At 51.5% G+C, this 22,857-nt stretch overlaps 7 protein-coding genes across 7 annotated transcripts; 4 read left to right on the top strand and 3 right to left on the bottom strand.

Annotated features, from left to right (window-relative positions):
* Positions 1 to 550: 550 nt before the first annotated feature.
* Positions 551 to 7,904, top strand: NCS57_00170600 (Fungal-trans domain-containing protein; the record flags this gene model as incomplete). The annotated part of the gene is made up of 13 exons (XM_053051762.1): positions 551 to 1,870; positions 1,932 to 3,188; positions 3,246 to 3,260; positions 3,347 to 3,694; positions 3,748 to 4,117; positions 4,181 to 4,479; positions 4,529 to 4,948; positions 5,012 to 5,206; positions 5,266 to 5,350; positions 6,163 to 6,337; positions 6,472 to 6,548; positions 6,597 to 7,434; positions 7,493 to 7,904. The coding sequence occupies 13 exons, from the start codon at positions 551 to 553 to the stop codon at positions 7,902 to 7,904; spliced, it is 5,811 nt and encodes a 1,936-aa protein (XP_052920277.1).
* An 825-nt stretch (positions 7,905 to 8,729) lies between these two features.
* NCS57_00170500 (uncharacterized protein) lies at positions 8,730 to 10,207 on the bottom strand (the record flags this gene model as incomplete). The annotated part of the gene is made up of 2 exons (XM_053051761.1): positions 8,730 to 9,061; positions 9,115 to 10,207. The coding sequence occupies 2 exons, from the start codon at positions 10,205 to 10,207 to the stop codon at positions 8,730 to 8,732; spliced, it is 1,425 nt and encodes a 474-aa protein (XP_052920276.1).
* A 637-nt stretch (positions 10,208 to 10,844) lies between these two features.
* NCS57_00170400 (NADH-ubiquinone oxidoreductase 19.3 kDa subunit, mitochondrial) lies at positions 10,845 to 14,509 on the top strand (the record flags this gene model as incomplete). The annotated part of the gene is made up of 10 exons (XM_053051760.1): positions 10,845 to 10,869; positions 10,922 to 11,108; positions 11,167 to 11,616; positions 11,837 to 12,029; positions 12,141 to 12,186; positions 12,337 to 12,932; positions 12,977 to 13,478; positions 13,782 to 13,810; positions 13,859 to 13,953; positions 14,011 to 14,509. The coding sequence occupies 10 exons, from the start codon at positions 10,845 to 10,847 to the stop codon at positions 14,507 to 14,509; spliced, it is 2,622 nt and encodes an 873-aa protein (XP_052920275.1).
* Positions 14,510 to 14,728: 219 nt separating this feature from the next.
* NCS57_00170300 (Protein RDR1) lies at positions 14,729 to 16,348 on the bottom strand (the record flags this gene model as incomplete). Its single annotated transcript, XM_053051759.1, has 1 exon — positions 14,729 to 16,348. The coding sequence occupies one exon, from the start codon at positions 16,346 to 16,348 to the stop codon at positions 14,729 to 14,731; it is 1,620 nt and encodes a 539-aa protein (XP_052920274.1).
* Positions 16,349 to 16,591: 243 nt separating this feature from the next.
* NCS57_00170200 (MFS domain-containing protein) lies at positions 16,592 to 17,887 on the top strand (the record flags this gene model as incomplete). The annotated part of the gene is made up of 1 exon (XM_053051758.1): positions 16,592 to 17,887. One exon carries the CDS (start codon positions 16,592 to 16,594, stop codon positions 17,885 to 17,887), a length of 1,296 nt encoding a protein of 431 aa, XP_052920273.1.
* Positions 17,888 to 18,427: 540 nt separating this feature from the next.
* On the top strand, positions 18,428 to 20,272 carry NCS57_00170100 (HET domain-containing protein; the record flags this gene model as incomplete). Its single annotated transcript, XM_053051757.1, has 1 exon — positions 18,428 to 20,272. One exon carries the CDS (start codon positions 18,428 to 18,430, stop codon positions 20,270 to 20,272), a length of 1,845 nt encoding a protein of 614 aa, XP_052920272.1.
* A 289-nt stretch (positions 20,273 to 20,561) lies between these two features.
* On the bottom strand, positions 20,562 to 22,443 carry NCS57_00170000 (Amidase domain-containing protein; the record flags this gene model as incomplete). The annotated part of the gene is made up of 6 exons (XM_053051756.1): positions 20,562 to 21,482; positions 21,526 to 21,720; positions 21,769 to 22,033; positions 22,076 to 22,092; positions 22,140 to 22,161; positions 22,211 to 22,443. The coding sequence occupies 6 exons, from the start codon at positions 22,441 to 22,443 to the stop codon at positions 20,562 to 20,564; spliced, it is 1,653 nt and encodes a 550-aa protein (XP_052920271.1).
* Positions 22,444 to 22,857: the final 414 nt, after the last annotated feature.

Genomic DNA, 22,857 nt, shown 5'->3' with positions numbered 1-22,857 from the left:
ACACTTCCATTCGCTCCAATACAATGCTCATGCGGCCAAAAATCCGCCTCCAAAGTGGAATCGGTGTACATGATAGTTATGATTGGGTCAGAAGAATTCCTACTTGGGAATGCCGAAATAGCCAAGCGAGACTGGGCTCAGGCTTCGAGGATATCCCCCGCCAGCTGTACGCTCTTGCCAAGATCAGGCTGCGAGGAAATCCAATATCACAGGCTCCCTGACGCCGCTTCCAACCACAACCCCCGGCCGTGTGATAACATTGCAGTTCAGCTTCTGCACAAAGGCGGGGAAATACGATGAACAATCCAATTGCAAACATCAAAAGAACAGAGAAAGCGAGTTGTCAAATTCGTGATGGTAACGTGGCGGGCTGAACTGTCTGATGGCGAGACCGGTCAGCCATCTAATAAGACGGTCTGGGTCGCAATCCCGTGAGAGTTGCTTCTCTGCTTGCAGATTCGACACAGTCCAGGCAACTAAGATCTTTTTTTCACCCATCACTATTTATCACGCACTTTTTGGCCCTATCATTGGGCGCGACCTGAATACCATGGCAGAAGAAACGACCCCTGTCAAGGAAGCTCCGGACGAGTCCACCCTCGAGACAAGCCCGTTGGGCATCGACAAGCCGGCTTCAGAGGTGCCTTCCGATGAGCCACCCCTTGATGATCCCGTCGAGGCCGAGAATACGGAAGGCGAGAGACCCTTGCATGAGCTGCTTTTGACAATGGCCAAAGATGATGAAGAGCCCAAGAAAAAGACCGATCTTGACAAGCTCAGCCACTTGTTGGAAGTCGTGGCTCAAGTCGATGCCAAAGACGCCGACGGTGGAACGGCCTTGCATCTTGCAGCCGCGAAGGGGCTTGTTGAGGCAGCTACGAAACTCATCGATGCCAAGGCGAACCTCTCGGAACTAGACAACGAGCGTCGACAACCTCTACACCAAGCCTGTTCGGAGGGGCATCTCGACGTTGTCAATCTACTTCTCGAAAATGGCGCCGACACCCAGATCACCGAGGAAGACGGTTGGTCTCCTCTGCACTTGGCAAGTGGGTACGGCCACACAAAAGTAATTCAAGCTCTTCTTGAGAAAAACAACAAAAACATCAACGACACTGAGTCGCTGGCAGGCTGGACCGCGCTGAATGCGGCTATCTACCATGGACACGGTGATGCTGTTGTTGCTCTGCTGGGGAAAAAGGCGGATGCTGGCAAACAAGACAACGACGGCTGGACACCATTAATGACAGCAATAAAACAGAAACATGAAGAAATTGTGAAAAAGCTGCTCGGTCTGGGAGGAGACCCTCAACTGGAGAAACGCGACGAGTTAGGACACACGCCTCTCCTGGCGGCAAGCATCAATGGTTTCTCGGCTGGTGCGAGTCTGCTGATCAAGGCGGGCGCAAACTGCAACGTTCAGTCAACCAATTCCAAATGCACGCCTCTGATAACTGCGAGTGACTGGGGTCATAGCGGTGTAGTCAAAGTTCTCCTTGGGGCCAGCCTGACAAACGTCAACGCTCAGGATAAGGATATGTGGACTGCTCTGCACGAGGCTAGCAACAAGGGTAACAGCAAGGTCGTTGAGATTCTTCTACAGCACCAGGCCGATGTCGACATTAGAAACGATGTCGACCAGACAGCCTTGCATTTGGCAAGTGAGAAGGGAAACGAGAACATTGTCAAGCAGCTTCTGAAGGCCAAAGCGAAAGTGAATGCAGAAGACAAGGACGGCAAGACAGCGTTGCATTTCGCTAGTGGTGCCGGACCTGAGGATTACAGCAAGCAGAAAGATGAGCTAGGGCCTGATGACCTCAGTCCTGACGAGAAAGGGATGATGGAGTTCCGCTCCGGCCAGCATGCTGCCGTAGTTAAGCTTCTTTTGAATCACGGGGCGAGGCCAGAGGCCAGAGGCCAAAACCAACAAGAAGGAGACGGCGCTGCATCTTGCCGCAGCCCGTGGCGACCCAGCCAGGCTGGGACTTATCCTCGACAATATGGAGCAAAAGCTCATGGCGACCAAAAACGACCAGGGCAGGACCGCTCTCTACATGGCTTGTACTGGAGACAGCCCGGAAATGGCGGTGGAATGCCTTCTCAAATCAGACAAGTTGAGGAACGCAGAGTTTGGGAGAAGGGACGGGGAGGATGACGAAATCAAGTGGGCTGCAAACTATCCGGAAACTCATGAAATCGCAAAATGGCTCATGGAGGAAAGGTCAAAGAGAAAAGAGACGGCCCAGCCTGCAGGATCTGACAAATGGAATATGATCGAGTGGGCGGCATACAGTCAACTCCCCGAGGTACTCTCATCACTCATTGGCCAATCTCCTGGGAGCTCAGATACTCAAGCCGCGCTGAAATCCGCACTGAAGTCGAAGCTGGAGTCGGCCTTGCAGTCTGCACATGAGCTCAGAGAGGACGCAGAGCAGAGCAAGTTCCGCAAAGTACTCAAGCTGCTCATCGACGACGTTCTTCCAACGCCTAATCTCAAGACAGCGCTGAAATTCGTGCTAGATGTGACCTTGGATTTGACCCTAGGGACAAGGGCAAACCAGGGGGCGGGGCATAAGCAGCTTCTCCAGGTACTGTCGCTGCTCACCGACTCTTTCCCTAAGACTCCTGAGATTAGGGAAACACTGAAGTCGGCTTTGAAGTCGGCGAAGAAGGCAGAGAACCAGCCACAGGACCCCGGGCAGGGATCGATACCACACAAAATGTCCAAAGATGAGGCCGGAACATCTTCGCAAAAAGGCAAGGAGAAGGGTCCAGAGAAGACCGAGAAAAGGCGCGAGAAAACCGCACAGACCGCACTGCCAGCCAAGGAGCTCGAAACAGACTACCTTCTTGCCCTCGTGGATATCCTACGAGACCCTACCTTCTCGCAAACGCACAAAGACGTCAGAATTGACGGGCCGCCAAAGCACAACCCCAGACTGTCGGAGATACTGAGAAACCTAGAAGCCACCATCGTGCAGTTCTACAAGGGCGAGGGCGAGTCAGGAACATTTCGACGATATCGATCGTTGAAAGAAGTCATTTATGACCACGGACCAGGAAGTATCATGGAAAAGACCATCTCAGACCTAAGGAAGGTCCTTGGGGAGAGATCGAAGGTTCCAGACTCTCTCACATATCTCGAGACTAAGCCCAAGTTTACGTGGGTTCATCTACCGGCAACAAACGTGAGTGACCCCCGGCCGGTAGACGCTTTAGTGAGTTGTCGCTGAATTTTGAAACAGATGGTTTGGATGAATGTGAGAAACCTTGGGTGAACAGCTGGCGTCTTTGACACGGCTCCGCGAAAATGAAAGGGTACAATATTTGCTGACCAACGACGCAGGACATCTTGATGAGGATCATGAATGATGAGGGATGTGAAGCCCGACAGTATCACGAACTCAAGACATTTTTCCGAGACAGTTGGACTCAGGTGCCGGATAGGACATCTTCATCGAGGAGCATGAGGCCGCGCACTGTGGAAAGGCGTCAACAGAAACGGGTCAGCAGGAAAGATGGAAACATCAAGAAGGAAGAAGAGGAGAAAAGCGACAAGGGAAACAAAGAGGCGAGGAAGGAAGAGGAGGAGGATAGAAGAGAAGAGTCTGGCAAAGCGAAGAATGAGACAAATTCCAAGGAGGATCGACGAGAGAAGAGCAAGCCTGATTTTGGAGCCGCATCAGCCACTTACGTGAGTTTTGAACGGCACCACTTTTGTTTGTCGGTTCTAATCCATGATGGCAGATGCCTTACTTTTGCTTCTCAACCTACTACCCGGACGGTGCCAGCTTGTGCGAAAAGCAGACGAAGTTCAAAGATATGAAAACGGCCTACGAGGACCTGAAGGGTGCTCAAAGCCCCGTCATTCATGAATCGCCAACCCTCGATGAATGGTACTATCAATTTGCAACTGATAATGAGTCCCAGGAAGACCGGCGTCGTCGCAACAAATCACAGGTTGTTACCAAGGCCATAGAAGGGAATAAGAGCACCAAGGACGGTGACAAGACCCCGAAGAAAAGAGATGAAAACACAGAGGAAGATGAAGAGAATGAGGCCAGAAAACGGACATTGGTCCGAGTCAATCAGCTATGGGCGTGGACGATTGCAAACAGTACGTTGTATCCCCTTCTAGTTTATCCTTGTCCTACTAGCTTAAAAAAAATCGAACCTATAGAATGGCTCATAACCGCCACCTCTTGCTTGTTCGACGATAGCAACGGTACGCTGGTGGAAGGAATTCTTGAGCAACTGGGCAAAGAGGCTGAGGCTGGGGGGAGCGCGTCCCAGCCAGAGTCGGCAGCTGATATGTGCAGAATTATCGTCGACTACTGCATCGGGACTTATGAGAGACCCCCGAAGCTTGAGGAGCCAAATTTTGAGCAGTCGAAGTCCGAGAAGGTGAGGCCTCAGGAGCCAAAGCCTCAAGGTCAAGGTTCTATCCGGCAACTATTTTCCAAGACCACCAACCAAATTGTTCGTCATGGCCCATGAGTGTAGTAGTTGGCAACTAACGAGTTGACAGGGAAGAGCTGAAGCAACCCTGTTCGAGAAATTCAGAAAACAAACGGAAAATTGGCGTCCAAGTGAACCAGAGAAAACAACAGAAGATGCTTCCTCCCTGGGGGACAAAACCTTGCGTCTTAGCTCACTCAAAGGCTCATCCAGAGGCTCATCCACCAAAACATCCGAAACATCATCCCGGAACTCAGTATACAACGATACCAGAAAGTCTATCATAGAAGCAGAGGAGATGTGTTGCGACATCAAAGACATCCGTGATGAGCTCGACATTCTCCAATCAGCCGCCCAGCACCAAAAGACTGTTGAAGAGGGGTTGAAGAGAGGGTTGAAGAAGGGGTCCCAGGGTGTAGATCTCGCAGCGGCGTACATTTTGAAAGATCTCGAAGAGATGGATACTAGTGCCACGAGGATACAGTCTGCTGTAAGTCTGCCCCTGGTTCCCTTGATTAATGACGTAAGTGCGTACTGATCTTTGCGGGAATAGATCAACACGACCCTTTCGCTTCTTCAAAGCGAGAGTGCGAACCTCCAGGCCACCCTTTCTCTAAAGCAAAGTGAGACTTCCAATCGCCTGGCGGACCTGGCGACAGAACAGGGCAAGAAGGCTGTAGAACAGGGCATTGAAGCAAGGAAACAGGGAAAGGTCCTCATGGTCTTCACTGTTGTCACGATTCTCTTTGTGAGTCGCACTCCACGTCAAAGAATATTGTTCGCTCGTATGCTGACAAGGCTGTCCAGCTCCAACTATCCTTTCTCTCCTTCCTATTCGCCTTGGACGTTGCCTCCTTTCAGCAGGCTCCTGGCTGGGCCTTTGTTGTGATTTGTGAGTTTCCATGAACGCTGCGCTGCATCTCCACCTGGGTACCTATTATTAACCATGGGCACTGAAGTTGTTGTATCCTTTGCATTTTCTTTATTTACGGCATTGGTTGCTCAGAGCTGGGAGAAAATCAGTCCACATCTCAAAAAGCTCGGTCGGTCTGTTGGCTCAGTTATCCCATTCAGGACCAGGCTTCAACTGCTCAAAACGCTCATCTCTAAAGATGAGAAGTCTACGAAGACCAAGTCAAAGCCTCTCAAGGAGGAGAGCGTCAACAAAACCGAGGACAAGGGCACTGAGGATAGAGGCCCCAAACTAAGCAGTGGACCGGCGACTGGAGACACTGACAGTTACTATCAGCTATTTTTTAATTACCTCAGGAGTCAGTTTCGGAAAAAGGAACCGGATCCAGAAGCGCCGGGAGGAGAAGGAATTACTGATAGAGGATGAGATGATTTTCTTGATATCTTATGTGGCCCTTGCAAATTGCCCTAGTTAGTCTACCACCGTCCGTCGGGTGTCATCCTTCGGATGAGGGGTAGTCATAAAGTTAGTTTGCTGACAGCCGTTAAAATCGCCTTACTATTCTTCAAAACACGTCGACTGTTCCCCCTTTAACAAGGAAGCAGACATTGAAATAAGAGCGTCTTGTTTAATAATTCCTGAAGCCGGGAATGGTTACCCTGGAGCTCCACGGCCTCCAGGTTTCGGCGTTCACCCGAGGACCAAGCTAATGCAGCCAAAATGCGGGGGCGACATCCATCGGATCCGGGGTAGTCATAAAGTCGGATTGCCGACAGCTTTAAAAAGTTCAGGTCCGCTCCTCTTCAAAACACGCCAACTATTGCCCCTTCGTCATGGAAGCAGAAACCCCGACGCTGGTATTGCCAACGACACCTCCAAGAAGTCAGAGAGGCTCAAAGAGGGTTCAAAGAAGACGTCGGAGAATACAGACGGCTTGCAAGAGCTGTCAGGATCGCAAGACGAGATGTGACGGGAGTCGGCCGGCTTGTTCGGCTTGTCACAGACGAGGCGTCGCGGTCGAGTGTATCTATGAGAATTCGCCTGCTTCTGCAAGGTATTTCTGATTTACTGTCTTTCCTACCCCGCTAACCTGTTCCCAGCTATCTCTCTGCCCTGGAGCAGCGGCTGCAGAGGCTTGAACAGCGACAGGATGTTGAGTCGAGACCGCCGCAGCCAGGTCCGCAGTCCGTCTCTGGATGAGTTTCCAGTATTGACCTTATTCTAGCTGAACGCAGAGTCTCTCGCAATGATTCTATTCCTGAGGCCAGTATAGCTTCTCGAGAAATACAGGCCTCCCCGGCAACGCAAGGCCCATACTCACCAAACACATCTCGCTACGCCAGCAACGTGGATGGATTAGCCACGGTATCGACAACCACCGGGAGTGAATGCATGTACGGTCCGTCATCTACAATTGCATTCGTACAGTTTTGCAACGAGGCGAATAGACAAGGGTCACTCCCGGAGTCGGACCAACAGATTGATGAACCACCATCCGCAGCCGTTCCAGAGGCCATTCGTGAGAAGGATTCTTTTGCTGCCGTGTACCCGCCGCGGAGGACCGCTGACGACTTTGTTCGATGCTTCTGGGAGTTTGTGCACCCCGTCTTTCCGGTACTTCACAAGACGAGCTTTATGAACAGATACAACCTCCTCTGGTCGGCAGAGGAGAACGAGGCAAACAACGATAATATTTCAGAGATGGATGAAGTAATCTTCTCTTCCACGCTTAACATCGTTTTTGCCATCGGATGCCGGTTCAGCGAGTCTGTGCCGGCTGCAAGCAGAGCGACACTCGCCCAAACCTTTTATCAACGATCTAGGTCCATATACCGCTTCGAGATCCTCGACTCCATGTCTCTTTCAGCTGTTCAGATGCTGCTTTTGACAGGAGTTTATCTACAGTCCACCCAGCAAGCAACCCGTTGCTGGAATGCTGTGGGTCTGGCAATCAGAGCTGCGCAATCCTTGGGATTGCACGTCGAGTCACCGAATCAGCCTCGGAGCCAGTTAAGCAGAGAGATGAGGCGGAGAGTATGGCATACTTGTTTGGTGTTGGATAAGTAAGATCGAAGCTATTAAGCCTCCTACAACTAGCGAACGGTGACCTAACACTGCTAGACTTCTGAGCATGACTTTTGGGAGACCTGCCATGATATCGACGAGCTGGCACGTCCCGCTGCCATCACTGATTGATGACGAATACTTATCCGCCGATGGTCAAGGAGAGCAGCCTCAGGACAGGCCTTCAAGACTGGGATTACTTATCTGGTCGTCAAAATTATTTCTCATCTTGGATGAAATCCTTCTCAGCTTCTACGCTCCACATCCACAAAAGAGCGTCGACACCATGTCTGAGGGCGACTTGAACGTTCAGCAAATTATCTCGGACGTTATGGTACTCAACAGGCGTATCGAAGAGTTCTTTGATTCGATTCCTAAATATCTTCGTCTTGAGACCGGGTCGGATATTGTACCCGAGCAGCAGGAAGTGAGCGTTACAATTCAAAAGCAGATCCTGAATTGCCGGTAAGATTATTCCTTCCTATTCAAAGGTATAGCTTCCTCATTCTCCGGGCAGATATCTGTACACCAGAGTCCTTTTACTGAGGCCATTACTTCTCCTGACGACAAAATTCCCATCAAAATTCCCATCCTCAACTCGGTCCACAGAAACCGTGGATATGAGCATAGTGAGGAGATTTTGCAGCTTATGCGTCACCACAGCTTTTCAACTGATTGAAAACATTCATCACAATCTCGACACCAGCTATAGAAGCTCCGCATGGCACTCGGTATACTGTGAGTCTCCTTACTGTGTCGAAGCCCTGGCTGGTTGCTAAAGCTTTTCTAGTTACGTTTGCTTCCGCCATCACTCTTCTTGCCGCTCGAACCTGCCCTGCTGTGGACGCTGAAACTCTGGCTTCGTTCGAGCTCGCCTGGAGCCACTGTCTTGTAATCTTGGAGTATTACAAGGAACACATTCAAGCAGCAAGGCGTGGCATATCAACACTTCAAGAGCTGAGAAGTCGCATGGACTTGTCACGCAGTCAAGGTACGCTGGTCATCTTACCAAGTAACAGATACTCAGTCCCTGACTCTGAACGCAGGCTTCTCCGATTCCTCGCAAATAGAAGCGCCGGCCGGAGCAGAAAACCAGCAGATGAATTCATTCGATCTGTCACAATTTGACGCAATGGGGATTGACTCGGCACTTGGACTGTGGCTAAGCCAGGATATGGACAGCTTGGGCTGGTTAGAGTTCCAATAACGCTGCGTCTCTATTGTCATATTGCAGGGTAGTTCCCTAAGAATTACAGTCCTCGTCGATATCTCAAGTGCCTGGTTTAGGCAATGTTCATCCATCCCGCTTCCCAGCACCCGTCGGGCCGTCCAACCCGTATTTACGGATAAACTGGTGAAAAGCGACCATGTCATATGTCCCAACACACTGAAGATAGGGCGAGCTCTTCCCCTCCTCAGTCCCACCCACCTCTATGATCCTCTTAGATATGGTAGCCACTTCAGGAGAGTATCTCGAAACACCTAGCCACTTCCTGTCATCAACGGGGATTTGTTGCATGGCTGCATCCCAGATTGGGGTCCACCGATTTAACGCCCTGAGAAGGATGTTGGAGGAACTAGCTGGTAGCATGGATGTGCGGTGGTTGAAAATCAAAGACTGGAAGCCTGTCCTCCATCGTATCAGTATCTATCGACCCCAGGTTAGTTGGGATACTTACCTAGCATGATGTGATGGAGGTTAGAAGGACCCAGCTGTTGAAAGGAGGCGGCGATGGAATATGTCCACTCTTCACTGAGAAGGGCCGACACAGCATTGCTGAAAGAGGAAGGGGAGGCGGGGTTGGCTTGGATGCCGCCCTGTAGCTCTTCAAAGGCAGTTTGAGATGTCGCCTCCCAGAGTTCGTTCGGACAGGGGAGACTCCCGCACATCTCCTTGACGGTTATAGATGGAGGATGACTACAGAACAATGTGAGCAGGGAGTCGTTGATAAACGCCCACGTCACGAGCCTGATGCGAGTTTCATGTTCAATAAACTGAGCCCAAGTGGCTTTCGAGGGTGGCACGTCGTGTCTGAAGCCGACTAGCCTTCCCCTTCTTATCATGGCCGCGATCACCGGACTTCGCAAAGTGGCGGTCCTCTCCCGGGCCCCTCCTTGGTGGGTGCTCTGCAATGATACGATGAGAACAGCGGCTTGGCAGATCTCGACCCCTTGGCTCGAGGTGGTCAAGTCGGTACTTGAATCCACCATCTTTTGCAACTCGTCAAAGATGTACATCTCGGATAACTCGAGCAGCGCCGCCGAGAGAGTAAATGTCGAACCGACACGGTAGTGCAAGTACGAGGTCCCAACTAGCGACACGGCTAGTAAGAGGTGAGGCATGACCTTGTCAGGGCTGAAGGTCGGCCAGTGGATAAATGTGGCATAATAATGCCGCCGACGGATGTAGGCATCCAGCGTGTTTTGGAAATGGTCGGGGCTGAAGAAGCCTCTCATGCAGCATTGATCGAATTCGTCTTTGAGACGTGGCTTCGTTGCTGCCAGAGCGTGCAGCTCAGCCGCAATGGAGCCCACTCTAGCTGCAAAGACATCGGCTGAAACACTGGGGCTGAGGTCGAGGGGTTTTTTGATCGTGTCGTCATACGTGACTTGAGAGCCTGGGGCATCATAAAGAAGTATGCTGGAAAAGTCTAATAGGAGGAATCTCGGATCAATGGTCCCAGAGAGGCAGTCGGTGGTAGGTAGATCTCGTCTCCACTCCGTGGATGATGCCAGGTCTCTTTCAAGATCAGCAGCGACCGTATCAAACATGGAGTCCCTGCTGGGATCGGTAGACCGAAGGAGAAAAGAGAGACTCAGGCGGTCATCTCGGACAGGTTCTACCTCGTTATTGGCTTGTGCCTGGGGTCGATGTGACGGGTCGTGGCAGAGGGAGCTGTATCTGCAAGCAATGCCGCGAGAGGAGCACCGCGCGCACGGCAGCTCGGAGTCGCACGAGGCCTTTAGCCGGGAGCAGCTATCACAGGCCCGAAGCTTCCTCCCGCGCCGGGCCTTGGGCGGCAGAGGTCGGTCCCCCCGAGCAGGACAGGTCCGGGCATGACGGCGGGCGACGTCGACTCTGCCAAAGGTCCGCTCACAGAAGGGACAGGCGTGTTGCCGGGCCGAGCGGGAATCAGCCACAGGCCGCTGACAGACTGGACAATTGGACGGCATCTGATTTGCGGAAAGAGATTAAGGAGAGAGGTTGCAAAAGTGGCATGTGTGAATTCTCCGACACCTTTACCTCAAAAGTGGGTCTATGTGGTTATTTCCCGGCCGGCGACCGCGGACCCGATACGGAACCCGAAGATATATAATCAGAAGCGGAATGTTGTGGCCCCGAGCTCGAGCGTTCTTCTTTCCTTCTATTTTAGCCTTGTGAAGCTTCTGGGAGTGCAATTGGCCCATCATGGTTCGATTACAGGTAGCAAGATGTGAGTGACTGACCTGACTGTGTTCTACACTGACTTACACGATGAACTACAGCTGCCCTTCGGCCATTGGCCTCGACGACCTCATTGATCGGTTCCCGGCGACCGCTACAACTGCAGTCAGCTTCGATTAGCCTCCCAATTGACCAGAAGCGAAGGACCTCCAACAAGGACAGCTCCCACCCCCACCCTGCCGCCTTGACTGCAGACGTGAAGCCGAGAGATGTCATGGAATATGCCTTGTTCGTACTCAATGCCGCCGCTTTATCTCATCCCTGTCTAACAAGCTCCCCTCTGCAGGACAACCCTGGACAAGATCGCTGCCTGGGCTCGCAATGGCTCCTTCTGGCCATTGACCTTTGGCCTGGCTTGCTGCGGCATCGAGATGATGCACGTCTCGATGCCAAGGTACGACCAAGATCGCCTGGGCATTATCTTCCGAGCCTCCCCTCGACAATCCGACGTCATGATCGTCGCTGGCACAGTCACCAACAAGATGGCGACGGCCGTCCGACTCTGCTACGACCAGATGCCGGAACCCCGTTGGGTCATCAGCATGGGGTCATGCGCCAACGGCGGAGGATACTATCACTACAGCTACAGCGTCCTCAGAGGCGTCGATAGGATCCTTCCAGTCGACATCTACGTTCCGGGGTGCCCGCCGACTGCTGAGGCGTTGATGTATGGCGTGTTTCAGTTGCAGAGGAAGATTCGGAACACGAGGCAGTCGCGTATCTGGTACCGGAAGAGGTGAGCGATGAGGCCTTCGTGCAGGGAATTAGTATAGAAGGGTGCATGTAGTTATGTATGCATACAAATCATTTACAGATCTAAGAAGAAAGACTCTGGAGAACAAGATAAGTGAAGAATGCAAATGTTCCTCAAGGCACTACCCGGAACAAACCGCGAACTGTGCCAATTGAGTGCTCCAGATGTCTTGCTAATGGCTATGAACCTGTTCATACTCTAGAAATGCTGAGCTAGCCATGCACCAGGGGCACGGGGCCAACATCGTCCTGGCTTGGCAGACCCGACCCTCACAGCAGCACTTGGTCCTTCTTTCGCATGGCCTTGACGTAGGCGTTCTTCCAGAACACGATCGAAATGAACGATATGGGTATGATGCAGACAGAAGTGGTGAGCATCAGGCGTTGCGTATTGCTGTACGCAAGGTCAATGTACACTTGCTTGGGTGAAAATGTAGGCAAAAAGATGCAAAAAGGACCATAAAAAATCACCTTCATCTTCAATAGCAAAGTTGCTAACGTATCTAGACCAAACTTATCAGACGTTCCCATCTCCTGATCCCTGCCTCGACTTGTAAGTGGGCTTCGGGAGTGGGGCATTCCCAAAGCCCACCTCCAAAAGAATATCTTCTCCATAAAAAGCCTCAACACCACAGCTCAAGGCTCGACTCCCCAACGGCCTCCCCACTCCATGCCCCGCTTCTCTTAACGGCCATGGCTACAGCCCCCAAAGCCCCCATCTGCACCATCTGCGGTGTAAAACTCGGGCACACCTCCCTCGAGTCAGAAGATACCACCCCAGGCTGGTATCCCAAAATATCGGCACAAGGCTCAGTGCTTCTTTCTGGCCCCCATTGGCCCTACTACGGCCATGGACCCATATCGTTAAAGATACCAGACAGTACAGTTGTTCGACATGCTGCTGATCTGACCGATCCACCCCCAAAGATGCGGATTCTCTCCACTGACGAGTCACTGTTTCCACAAGAGGAGATGGACGTTATTGAGGCAGATCGGCGTTATCCATCTGCAAGCCAGATATTGTATGTTGGGATACACACTTCCTGCGAGGACATGGCAAACCGGGCCATGCGATCCTCGCCGAAATGCGAGATTCGATCTGTTGGCGATCTCTGGATGACACTTGAACGCCGATGTACAAGAACAATACAAAGCAGGCGTCTCACTCTGAGCTTCCTGCCAATCATTCTCAAGAATCGTGCGTGGCAAGGCCTGGAGCTGGGTCTTGAGCGCTATTTCATTCCTCCTGAGTTCTTTGACCAGTCTGAAGAGAGTTGCCCTGTCGCTGAACAAGAATGGGTGCGTACTCCAGTTTAAGATTTGGACGTTTACTCATTTCATAGTGGGAGGCTGATCCCATCTCCATTCCCGGGTTGACGGTTGACTTGATGTCTAATCTGCGACCGGCTCTCCAAACCAACCCCTTTCCCCGGTTCACGAGGCATTTCGCGGCCTTGCCACAAGAAATCAGGGATAACATCATGTCGTTTCTTCTCGTCGAGTCTGTCGCTCTAGATTGCAACTACCTGGCCCCGCAATCGTACTGGAAGCAGCTGTTTCTCAACATTCCATTTCTATGGGACCTTGACTTGACAGTCATTGATCAAAAGCCATCTCCCATTGAGAAAGGAGTCGGTTGGGATTGGGAAAGGCTCACACGCCAGGTGCTGGCTCCCGTGCGAGTTGCGTTTGTGGAGGAAGGGAAGGACGCCCACACAGCCTGGGATTATCACCAAGTTGGGCTTGTCGTTCCTCCTGGACTCAAGAATCGTCGGAGGATCTGGCAAATCTTGGAGGAGATGTTCCCAGACGACGTGGAGGTGTATCATTCTAAAGATGATCCTGGTGATTTGGATTCTTCAGACTATTAATGGGACATAGCATGGCCTCTCTGCTTCTTACCGCCAAGACAAATAGAACGCAATCATGTGGACGCACCCTGGCAACTGCCGTGTTATGGGTGCAGGCCAAACCAGCTTGGAAGCAGTCATCCGGTGCGTGATACCCGTCGAAGAAACGATAGCAGGTGCGAACCGTCAACTGTCAATCTTATCGTTTGCTCCTCTTTTCTTCCTGAGACATCAGTCTTCAATGATTGACCAGATACGCACCATCCAACATCAACTCTCCGCAACATCAACTCTCCAGACCATCATCTTTCTCGCATCACTATCACGGTACGATACCTTCGTCCCTTTTTTTTGCGTCTACTAACAACAATTCAGATGTCTGCCTACGCTCGCGATGGTGGCGATGCTCTCGCCGCTATCGCCTCCCAAGCACATGCACGAATCGACAGTTTTGCACGCCAATACCTCGAGTTGCATCCAAACTAGGAGAAACTGCCAGCGCGTCAATCCAAAGCGATCTTATCCAGCTTCATGGACCTGGCTCGCCGAGGCTGGGACGGAGAAACCCTGGGCCATCCTCCTACTCTTGCCTACCACAACCCAGTAGAGAAGGCTGCAGTCATTGGTGTCTTTTCTGCCAGTCATCCAGACAAGGATGTGCGCGGTAAAGAGGCTCTACTCGGGATCCAGTCCTTTGACCCCCAGCGACACAGGATCTACTGGGCGTGGATGAACGATCAGGGCACGTACCAACCGCAATCAACTGTCGAATTTCGTGATGCGCATACCCTGGCAACGGCGCGCAAAGCCGCGGCGGCGGCCTACGACAAGGCCGAGCACGAAGTAGTCCGACAACACAACATCAATGTGCTCTTTTATCTGGCCAGAAGAGAGTTGCTGGTTGCGGAGGTCAAACTTCATCCAATGGACTATGGCTCCCCGCTTGTGACGGAGATTTATGTATCGTGGATGCTCTCGTTGGGTGAGGACTTTTTGACGCACATCACGGCAAGGTCCAGTGAGTAACTTGGGTGATTGTTTATCCTTGTTCAAGACGAGGTTGCGTTGGGTTTTGGCATCGAGGGCTATTCACGGGATGGATATGGCGCACTCTGGGCGGGTTTCAAAGGAGTTGATAGGTATCTTGAACAACACAGAATAGAGACTATTGACCTTCAAGTATCTCAGTCTTGGCCGGTCTTGAACAAGTAACCGTTCTGTTATCAATCGAAACAAGCAATGTGATCAGAACATGGCCGGGAAAAGAAACCGGTCAAAATCAGAGTAATCCAGACTTGACAAGTCACCCGCTAAACTATTCAGCCACCTCATGTCGTCCATCTGCTGCGGCGGCAACTCGGCCTGTGCCTCTTGAAGCGGAGCGACAGGGAAAAGCTTGAGAATGTCATTGAGGTCTGAGGCGCACTTTTCCTTGCGCTTCTGATGCATGAGTATGAGGAGCGACGCCGTGTTGAGCGCTTCTCTCGTCGCATCCGTGTTGTAGACTGTCGCTACATTGCTGAGACACTGCATTGCGTCTTTGAGTTGGGATATTGAGGAGACGGTGTCGATGGCTAAGAGGACGCAGACGACTTGGAAGGGTACGTTGGCCATGTGGTGCCATGGCGAGCGGGCGTTGAGAATGGTTTGGGCGGCTTCTATACCTTTGGCGGTGATGGAGAGGATCTGATCAAGCATGGTGCCTGTGAAGGAGGTGTTCATGGATTGTAGTCGACGACAGAGACATAGCGTGAGGTTGCACTGGGCGAGGATCGACGGAGGGACTGAGTGAACACGGCTCAATACAGCTGTTAAAGAGGATTCCAGATCAGAGGCCGCCGGTGCCTTTTGAGGATCAAGGTCTGCGGACAGAGGAAGTAGCTCCATCAGCTCGACAGTAAAGTCACCTGGCCTCACAGACGGCATCTCCATGGTCGCGTTGCAGAGCGCCACTCTTGACCTTCCCATATCGTATGAGATCCAGATGTTGAGGTGCTGCGCGACGGCCAGTAACCTTCTTCGAAGTTCGGCGTCGACTTCCGGCGCTGGTGATGGGAGGACCGATTCGTCTGAGGGATCCCAGTGTAGACCTGCTGCTTCAGCGAGGTGCATGAGGGTGCAGCTAGCCATCCAGGCTGTGTGGGGGGTTCCCACTGCGCGGAGGTACACAACGCGGAGGATCCACGCTGTGACGTCGATCGCGGACGGGATGTCGGACATTGTCTGCTCGAGTAGGAACCTTGCTGACTCTACCAGGTCGAGCTCCACGGGCATGGGGTCTACTTGGGAGTGAAGACAGCCGAGAGCAGCCATGCCGCAGAGGACAGCATCATAAGACTGACCCTCACCGACGGTCCATCTGCTCTCAATATGTTGCTGTATATCCTGACGGTCGATGAAGCCATAGATCGTGTCCACCTTTTCATAGTAGACGGCCGCCAAGCTCTGCATGTCCGCCTGGGATAGCATGTCGGTGATTGGCCGACAAACAGGAGGAACCCCCGTCTTTCGAGCCCCGAGAAAGGCATTCCAAGCGAACGTGTGCATCCGAGGTGCATTCTTGGGATCCAACCTCAGAGCCAACCTCCGCAAGAACGCGGCCCCCGAGTTTGCCTCTAGCGACCGGAGATGATTAGGTGACGAGGTTGTGTGCGGGCTACGCAAAGGCTGAACCTCTTGAGCCGGCGAAGACTGCACCAGGTCGTGACTCTGCTCTGTCCTCCTCTTCCTAGGTCCCTTGTATACGCACTCATACTCGAAGCGCACACAGGCCGCACACGGCTGGGCACCATCGCACTTGCGTTTGAGATCCCTACACGTTTCGCACGCGAGCTTTGAGCGTTTGCGACCCTGCAGCGGAGGCATTGTTTTTTTGCCGGGTAGTTGGAGAAAGGTTGAAGTGACGTTTGCTTAGGGGGGCTGGGTTGCTGACCAAGGGCGGGTATGTCGGGAATAACGGGTATCACGGGAATAGAGGCGTCATCGGCAGAAACGGGATAGACGCTCCGAGGCCAAGAGTGACGAAGGGCGTGGATGACTTATAAGAAGAGGGGAAGCCGATCTGATCTTTTTCTATTCGTTAGTTTAATTGATACAATATCATTCACCATGAGACGTCAAGAAAAGGAGCCTTCATCTGGTGATGACTTCTCAACCGACCTCGAGCAGTCCCTCCAAGACACAACCCCAACTCCCGATCCTAATCCTCCTCCCGACGGAGGCTTTAAAGCGTGGCTACACGCAGGGCTTTTACATATTGCCTTCTTCAACACATGGGGCGTCGCGAATGGCTACGGCATCTTTCAGCAATACTACTCCCAGACACTCAATGAATCTGCGTCGTCCATCTCATGGATTGGCGGTCTACAGATCTTCCTGCTATTCTCTGTCGGAGTCATTACAGGCCGTTTGACCGATGCAGGATACTTTCGTCCTATCTTCGCCTTAGGCGTATTTCTACAGGTGCTGGCCCTGTTCATGACCTCGCTTTGTACCACGTACTGGCAGATCTTCTTGGCGCAGTCTGTATGTTTAGGTCTGGGAAACGGTTGCACATTTTGTCCAGCTCTGGCTATTCTATCTCAATATTTCAAAAAGTACCGAGCCTTTGCTGTCGGTCTCGCTGCAGCTGGCGCTGCAGTTGGCGGCCTCGTCTACCCCGTCCTAATCAACTGGCTCATCTTTTACGACAATGTCGGATTTCCCTGGACTCTACGAACCATGGGCTTCGTCATGCTTGCAACATATATACCTTGCCTGATCTGGTTTGAACCTCGCCTGCCACCTCGCAAAAGCGGACCATGGATTGACAAGTCGGCTTTTACTGAGTTGCCCTTCATCTTCTTCTCCATGAGCATGTTTTTCAACTTTTGGGGGCTTTACTTTGCATTCTTCTACCTTGGAACATATGCTCGGGATCAGGTTGGCATCTCGGAGCCCATCTATCTGCTGATGATTCTCAACGGCGTTGGCATCTTTGGGCGCATCGCGCCAAGTCTTATTGCCGATAAGTGGACAGGAATGCTCAATGCACTCATTCCATTGAGCTTCTGCTCGAGTTTACTCGTGTACTGCTGGGCCGCAGTAAAATCTACCGGTGGGCTGTACGTGTTTGCAGTCATCTACGGCTTCATCGCCGCGGCTCTCCAGGCACTCTTCCCAGCTGTAGCCACAACCATGACGCCAGATCCGAGCAGAACAGGAACGCGAGTGGGAATGATTCTGGGGATTGTTAGTTTTGCGAATCTCACCGGTCCCGCTATCTGCGGTGCGATCATAAACAAGTCAAGTGGGAGGTATCTGGAGGCTGAGATGTTTGCTGCCTCTTCTATTCTTCTCGGCGCTTTTATGGCGTTGGCGGCGAGGATTTCAAAGACGGGCTTCGTGTTGAAAGTAAAAGTTTAAAAGTTGATTGAAAGCAAATAGACTCAAATTATTATAGAAACAATTCAATGTTATTTGCATTCTTCTCACTGTTACGAACTATCCCGGTGGTCTGGAAAAGAGGCCTCGTCGTTATGACAGACAGTGAGGCAACTCTAGTCTCTCGCGCCAATCAAGCGCTGGCTTGGACTGGTAAAGAGTCATAATGAACTTTGGTCTGTGGCTGCATGCGATTACTATTTTAATCGTCAATTGACGTCAGCGTAAGCGCAACATGTTTCTTCACTGGGATGGGGTATCTCGTATTCACCCCTGCAATCACCAAGTTTCAGGCTAACAAGGCAACAGAATATTCGGCTGACTTCAAGTCCAGTCTATGGAGATGTAGCTATTTGTAGGATAACCAGGCTCATATTAGCCCTGCTATCAGTGGGTATAAGTATTACCTGCAGGAGTTGGGCCTCGGAGCACAACACGCCCTATTGTCACGTCCACGTCCAAGCGAGGGAAAGGAAGTTCTACTGAGTTCAACGCGAGGTCAACGTCTCTTCGCATCCCGAAATGGCTTGGTCCAAAAGCGAAATTGCGTGCATGGTGCTCGCAGGCCCCATCATCGGCCCCATCTATGTCGTTTGTTGGATTGCCATGAGATCCAAGGATCTTGCAGAGGCGACTTTAACTTACCTCTTCTATTCAGCCTGGGGAGACCTCATTCACTTCATCGCCACATTTTGGATTCGGGTTGGTCCTCAGAGGAAATCGAGCAACGAGATCCTTCGGAAGCAAAATGCTGAGGTATTCGCACCTCTGTTCCCGGGTGAGACAAGACTGTTGAAACTATTCCCTCGTCAACATTGGCCAGACTCGGGTATTCACTGCGAGCTAGTCTCAGTACCGAGACGAGAGCTCCAGTACGAAGTCCTTTCTTATGACTCCCGAGACAAGGAGTTGTGTCGCACTATCAAGGTCGACGGCCATCATGTCATGGTCACAGATCATCTCTACATGGCCTTGCAACACCTCCAGACCAACGACACACGCAACCTATGGATCGAAGACTTATCCACTGATAGGCTTATTATTACAAGAAAAAGCAATGAACAGCATAGGGAGTCTATCCTCAGAGAGGCCTTCCAAGTCGTTATTTGGCTCGGCGCCGCGCCGAGGAAACTAAAACGCCTTATCCCCCTATTCGACGAGTCACCCGGCGTCTCTTTCGAAGATGACTCGGGATCTACGGCACACATCTTTTCAGAACTCCTCACACGTCCTTGGTGGAATCGCCTATGGTCAGTGCAAGAACTCGCCTTGCCACCAAAGGTCATTGTCCAGTGTGGCCGACATCGCATCCCCTGGGCCAACTTTGCCCAAACGATCGAGCTCTCATATATCGATTCCAATCACTCGACTGAAACTTCCCGCGCGAAGACCATGGCTCTTGCACGCACCAAGTACCAGTCAGAAATCACTTACGAATATGGCCTTTTAAACCTGGCTTGGGAATTTCGCAACAGCCGGGTGGACGACAATCGAGATAAACTCTTTGCTTTGCTGGGGCTATTACCCGAAGAGGAGCAAATTATCAAAGTCGATTATTCCAAGAACTTCAATCAAGTTTACATAGAATTTGCTCAGGCTTGGATTAATCATTACGGGAGTCTGTTGATCCTTAACCTAACCCAGCGACAACTGAGAGGACAACACTCCACATGGTATCCAAGATGGTCTGAGCCCTTCGGAGACTACCCTCAGTTCTTTTGCGGCTCCACTTTCAGTTTACACTCTCATAATTTCTGGGAAGGCAAATTCTCTGCTGATGGAGGTCGCCGCGCTCCTAACTGCATTCATCCCAAGAGTGGACGCTTGCTACGGCTGCAAGGATTTTCTCATGATACCATCGCTGCGGTAGCACCCTCTGCGTATGAGCCTCAAGGCGGAACTCATACGGACTGGGAGGATTGCAGAAGGTCATGGCGGGAGTTTACTAAAACTTGGTCACCGGATGACCGAGAAGGAATCAGTCAAGAGTTCTGGCTTGCTATAACGGCCGGTCTGGTTGATTCAGAATCTGGCACTATCAACTATGAATCAGTCCAGCGGGCAACTTGCGAGCAACGGCGGCTCTTTATGACGCAGAACGGTCAACTCGGCGTTGGTCCAAGTGCGGTGACTCCAGGAGATAGGGTCTGCGTCGTCTTTGGATCGCCAGTCCCTTTTGTACTTTCCGAGTGCGCGACCTGCAACGACGACACAGGCGACAATCATGGCTTGGGCCTCGTGTCTTCTCAAACCTGGCGATATGTGGGCGATGCATATGTGCATAGCATTATGCACTATGCGGGAGATGTCGACGATGATGTTAAAGCGGGAAGGCTATATGTTGAAGATTTCTTGTTGTGTGGATAATGAGTAGACCCGGAGCACAAATATTTACATGTCAATTTGGAGGTTCGACTATCATAATCACAAGACCTAATTAATAATAATGAGCAACGCCTCGCTATGCAATGTTCTTGCCTCAATCTAACCATAAGAATGAGCGGTGTTTCGCATGCAACTTGAAGGCGTTGGTAACTGGGCAATTGCTAGACCCATCGTATATGATCTGGGCTACCCATGATCAACGAGCTGTTAAAGTGTAGAGACGACGAAGAGCGATAACAACCCGAGCATATCCCAAATAGATTATAGCTTCTCACTTGGTCACATGCATCCTTGACTGCAGCATATCGTCCAATACTTTCCCAATAGCCAGGACCTTCTCCTCATCCAAGTTCCGTCCCACCAGCTGAACGCCGATAGGGAGTTCCTTCTCGGCCATGTCTTGCTTATTCTCCTCCCAAATCTTGGCATTCCACTCGTCCATCTCGTTCCTCGGCGCATGATCCCAAGCCGCTTTGCAGTCTTCCGCTTTAACCTTGCCAGCGGGAATCACCAAAGCAGTGTAGTCGACAAAGTTCCACACTTTAGTGTATCCCACCCACCTCGTCGCTCGGTGAGGAACTGCGGGGTGCGGCATTGGGGGCATGAGGAGCACGTCGACAGGTTGCCCGGTTCGAGGAGAGAGGATACTGTTCCACTTTTCAAGGTATGCTTGTTGCAGGGCTCGCTTCCGCTTGTTGAGCTGCCAGTATTCAAAGACCGAAATGGGTTTGCCGCGGTTGATCAGCTTGTCGACATGTGGGATGAAGGGCTCTCCGCCTGCTTCCACCTCTCGACGGATGTCCTCTCCTCCATCGGCAGTATAGAAGAGATCCATAACTTCGATACACTCTGCGTGAAGCTTGTCGTTCCATTCTATCACCTCGTGGCCCTCTGCAGTCAAGGCAGCTACAGTTTCTTCGAGGACTCGTGAAATAGGTGGATGGGGCTTTACGACCCCGTCATCGTACAAGACGCCAATGGTTAGCTTTCGCTGTGACGCGCTTTCGTAGACATCCTGTCGCCATGGAATTGGTGTGCATCGGCTATCTTTAGTCCAAGGCTCCTTATTGATTGTTTCTTTCATCATATGATGGATAGATGAGAGGGAACGAGCAAGAGGGCCGATGGACGAGGGTACATGCTCCTGGCCTTCGGTAGAGACTGGTACTCCTGTGTAAGGGAGGCGAGAACTCTAAACATTTTTAGTCAAGCTTCATCAACAAGAGCTCACTTACGCTTGGCTTGAATCCATAAAGTCCCATCATATGAGCAGGAATACGAATGCTACCGCCGATATCGGTTCCGAGCCCTATCATACTTCCATGCATGTAAAGCAGAGCGGACTCGCCGCCTGTAGAGCCTCCTGGCGTGTATCCAGGCATCATAGGGTTGGTCGTCAAGCCCCAGAGCGGGTTCTCAGTCTCACACCACTGCAGAACGTCAGTATTGTGCTGAAGCTGACAATCCCTTCAACTGACCATTATGCTTTGTGGAAGGTTGGTCTTAGCGATTATGATGGCACCGAGTTGCTTCAACATGCTGACTAGTATGGCATCTTCAGAAGCAGGTTTAAGGGCTCGGCTGGTGTATCCCAGTGTCGTGTCATGACCTTTGACGTTGAACTGGTCTTTGAGAGTGACCGGAATGCCATGCAAGGGTCCTACTGTCTTGCCTTCTTTGGCATAAAAGTCATCGAGCTTCTTTGCCTGTTCCAAGGCTTCTTGGAACAAAACTTCGGTAAGACTGGATGATGTCAGTATTCTTCCAGCTAGCTTTTAAGGCAACATGGCTTGCCAATTTGTCTATCATCATATCAGCTAGCTGTCTTTTGTGTTGCAAGTCGTCTTACCATCTTGTGTGCTTCAATCGCGCTAATATGAGTCAGCGCCAATGCCTTGTCCTCACATATGGGAAGCATACCGTGCAATGTAGGCGCTCGTCACAGCCTCACTCGTAACCTCACCACGGGCAATCTTGCCAGTCAGAGTCGCTGCATCGCTGATATCCGTAATCGAGTGAAATCCATTCTGCCCATTCACGGCGTGCTCAGGACTAGATCCCTTCATAGGCACTTGCGTTCCCGCCGTGGCAATGGCCTCGGATTGCTGAAGTCGCTTCTCAGCAACAATCGCTTTCCAATCGCGCGTCGACATGGTAATAAACAAGTTGAAGAATTCTAGAAGGTAGTAGTTATTTGTCGCAGACTTGGAAGCCAGCGGAGAATCTGTGAAGATGTTAAAGACTGAAACGGCACAAGTACATGCCAGCCCGAAGGTTTTGCTGTCAGTCGGCGTATCAAGGCCGAGTTAACCCCGCTCAGTTGGTTCCTCTTATCATGCTTCGGCCATTTGTCTCCTACATCGGCTTGCTTGGCCGACAAAGATGGGGGATCTGGCCAAAGGTGGGGGGCAGCGGTTGGAATCGGGACTTGAGATGACACTCCTATATATCTTTCTACCAGTCCCCCAGGCTCCAGATAGAAACAAAGTTACCTGATTCATGGACTTCAAGCTTCATTAGTGCGTTTGCATTATGATGGAGTTAGAGGCATGGCCCCAAGCAGATCC

The sequence above is a fragment of the Fusarium keratoplasticum genome, chromosome 1 (genome assembly GCF_025433545.1).
Source record: "Fusarium keratoplasticum isolate Fu6.1 chromosome 1, whole genome shotgun sequence".
In the NCBI taxonomy this organism is placed as follows: Eukaryota; Fungi; Ascomycota; class Sordariomycetes; order Hypocreales; family Nectriaceae; genus Fusarium; species Fusarium keratoplasticum.
The sequence above is the reverse complement of the archived record's forward strand: the minus strand, read 5'-3'. Positions and strand labels throughout refer to the sequence as shown.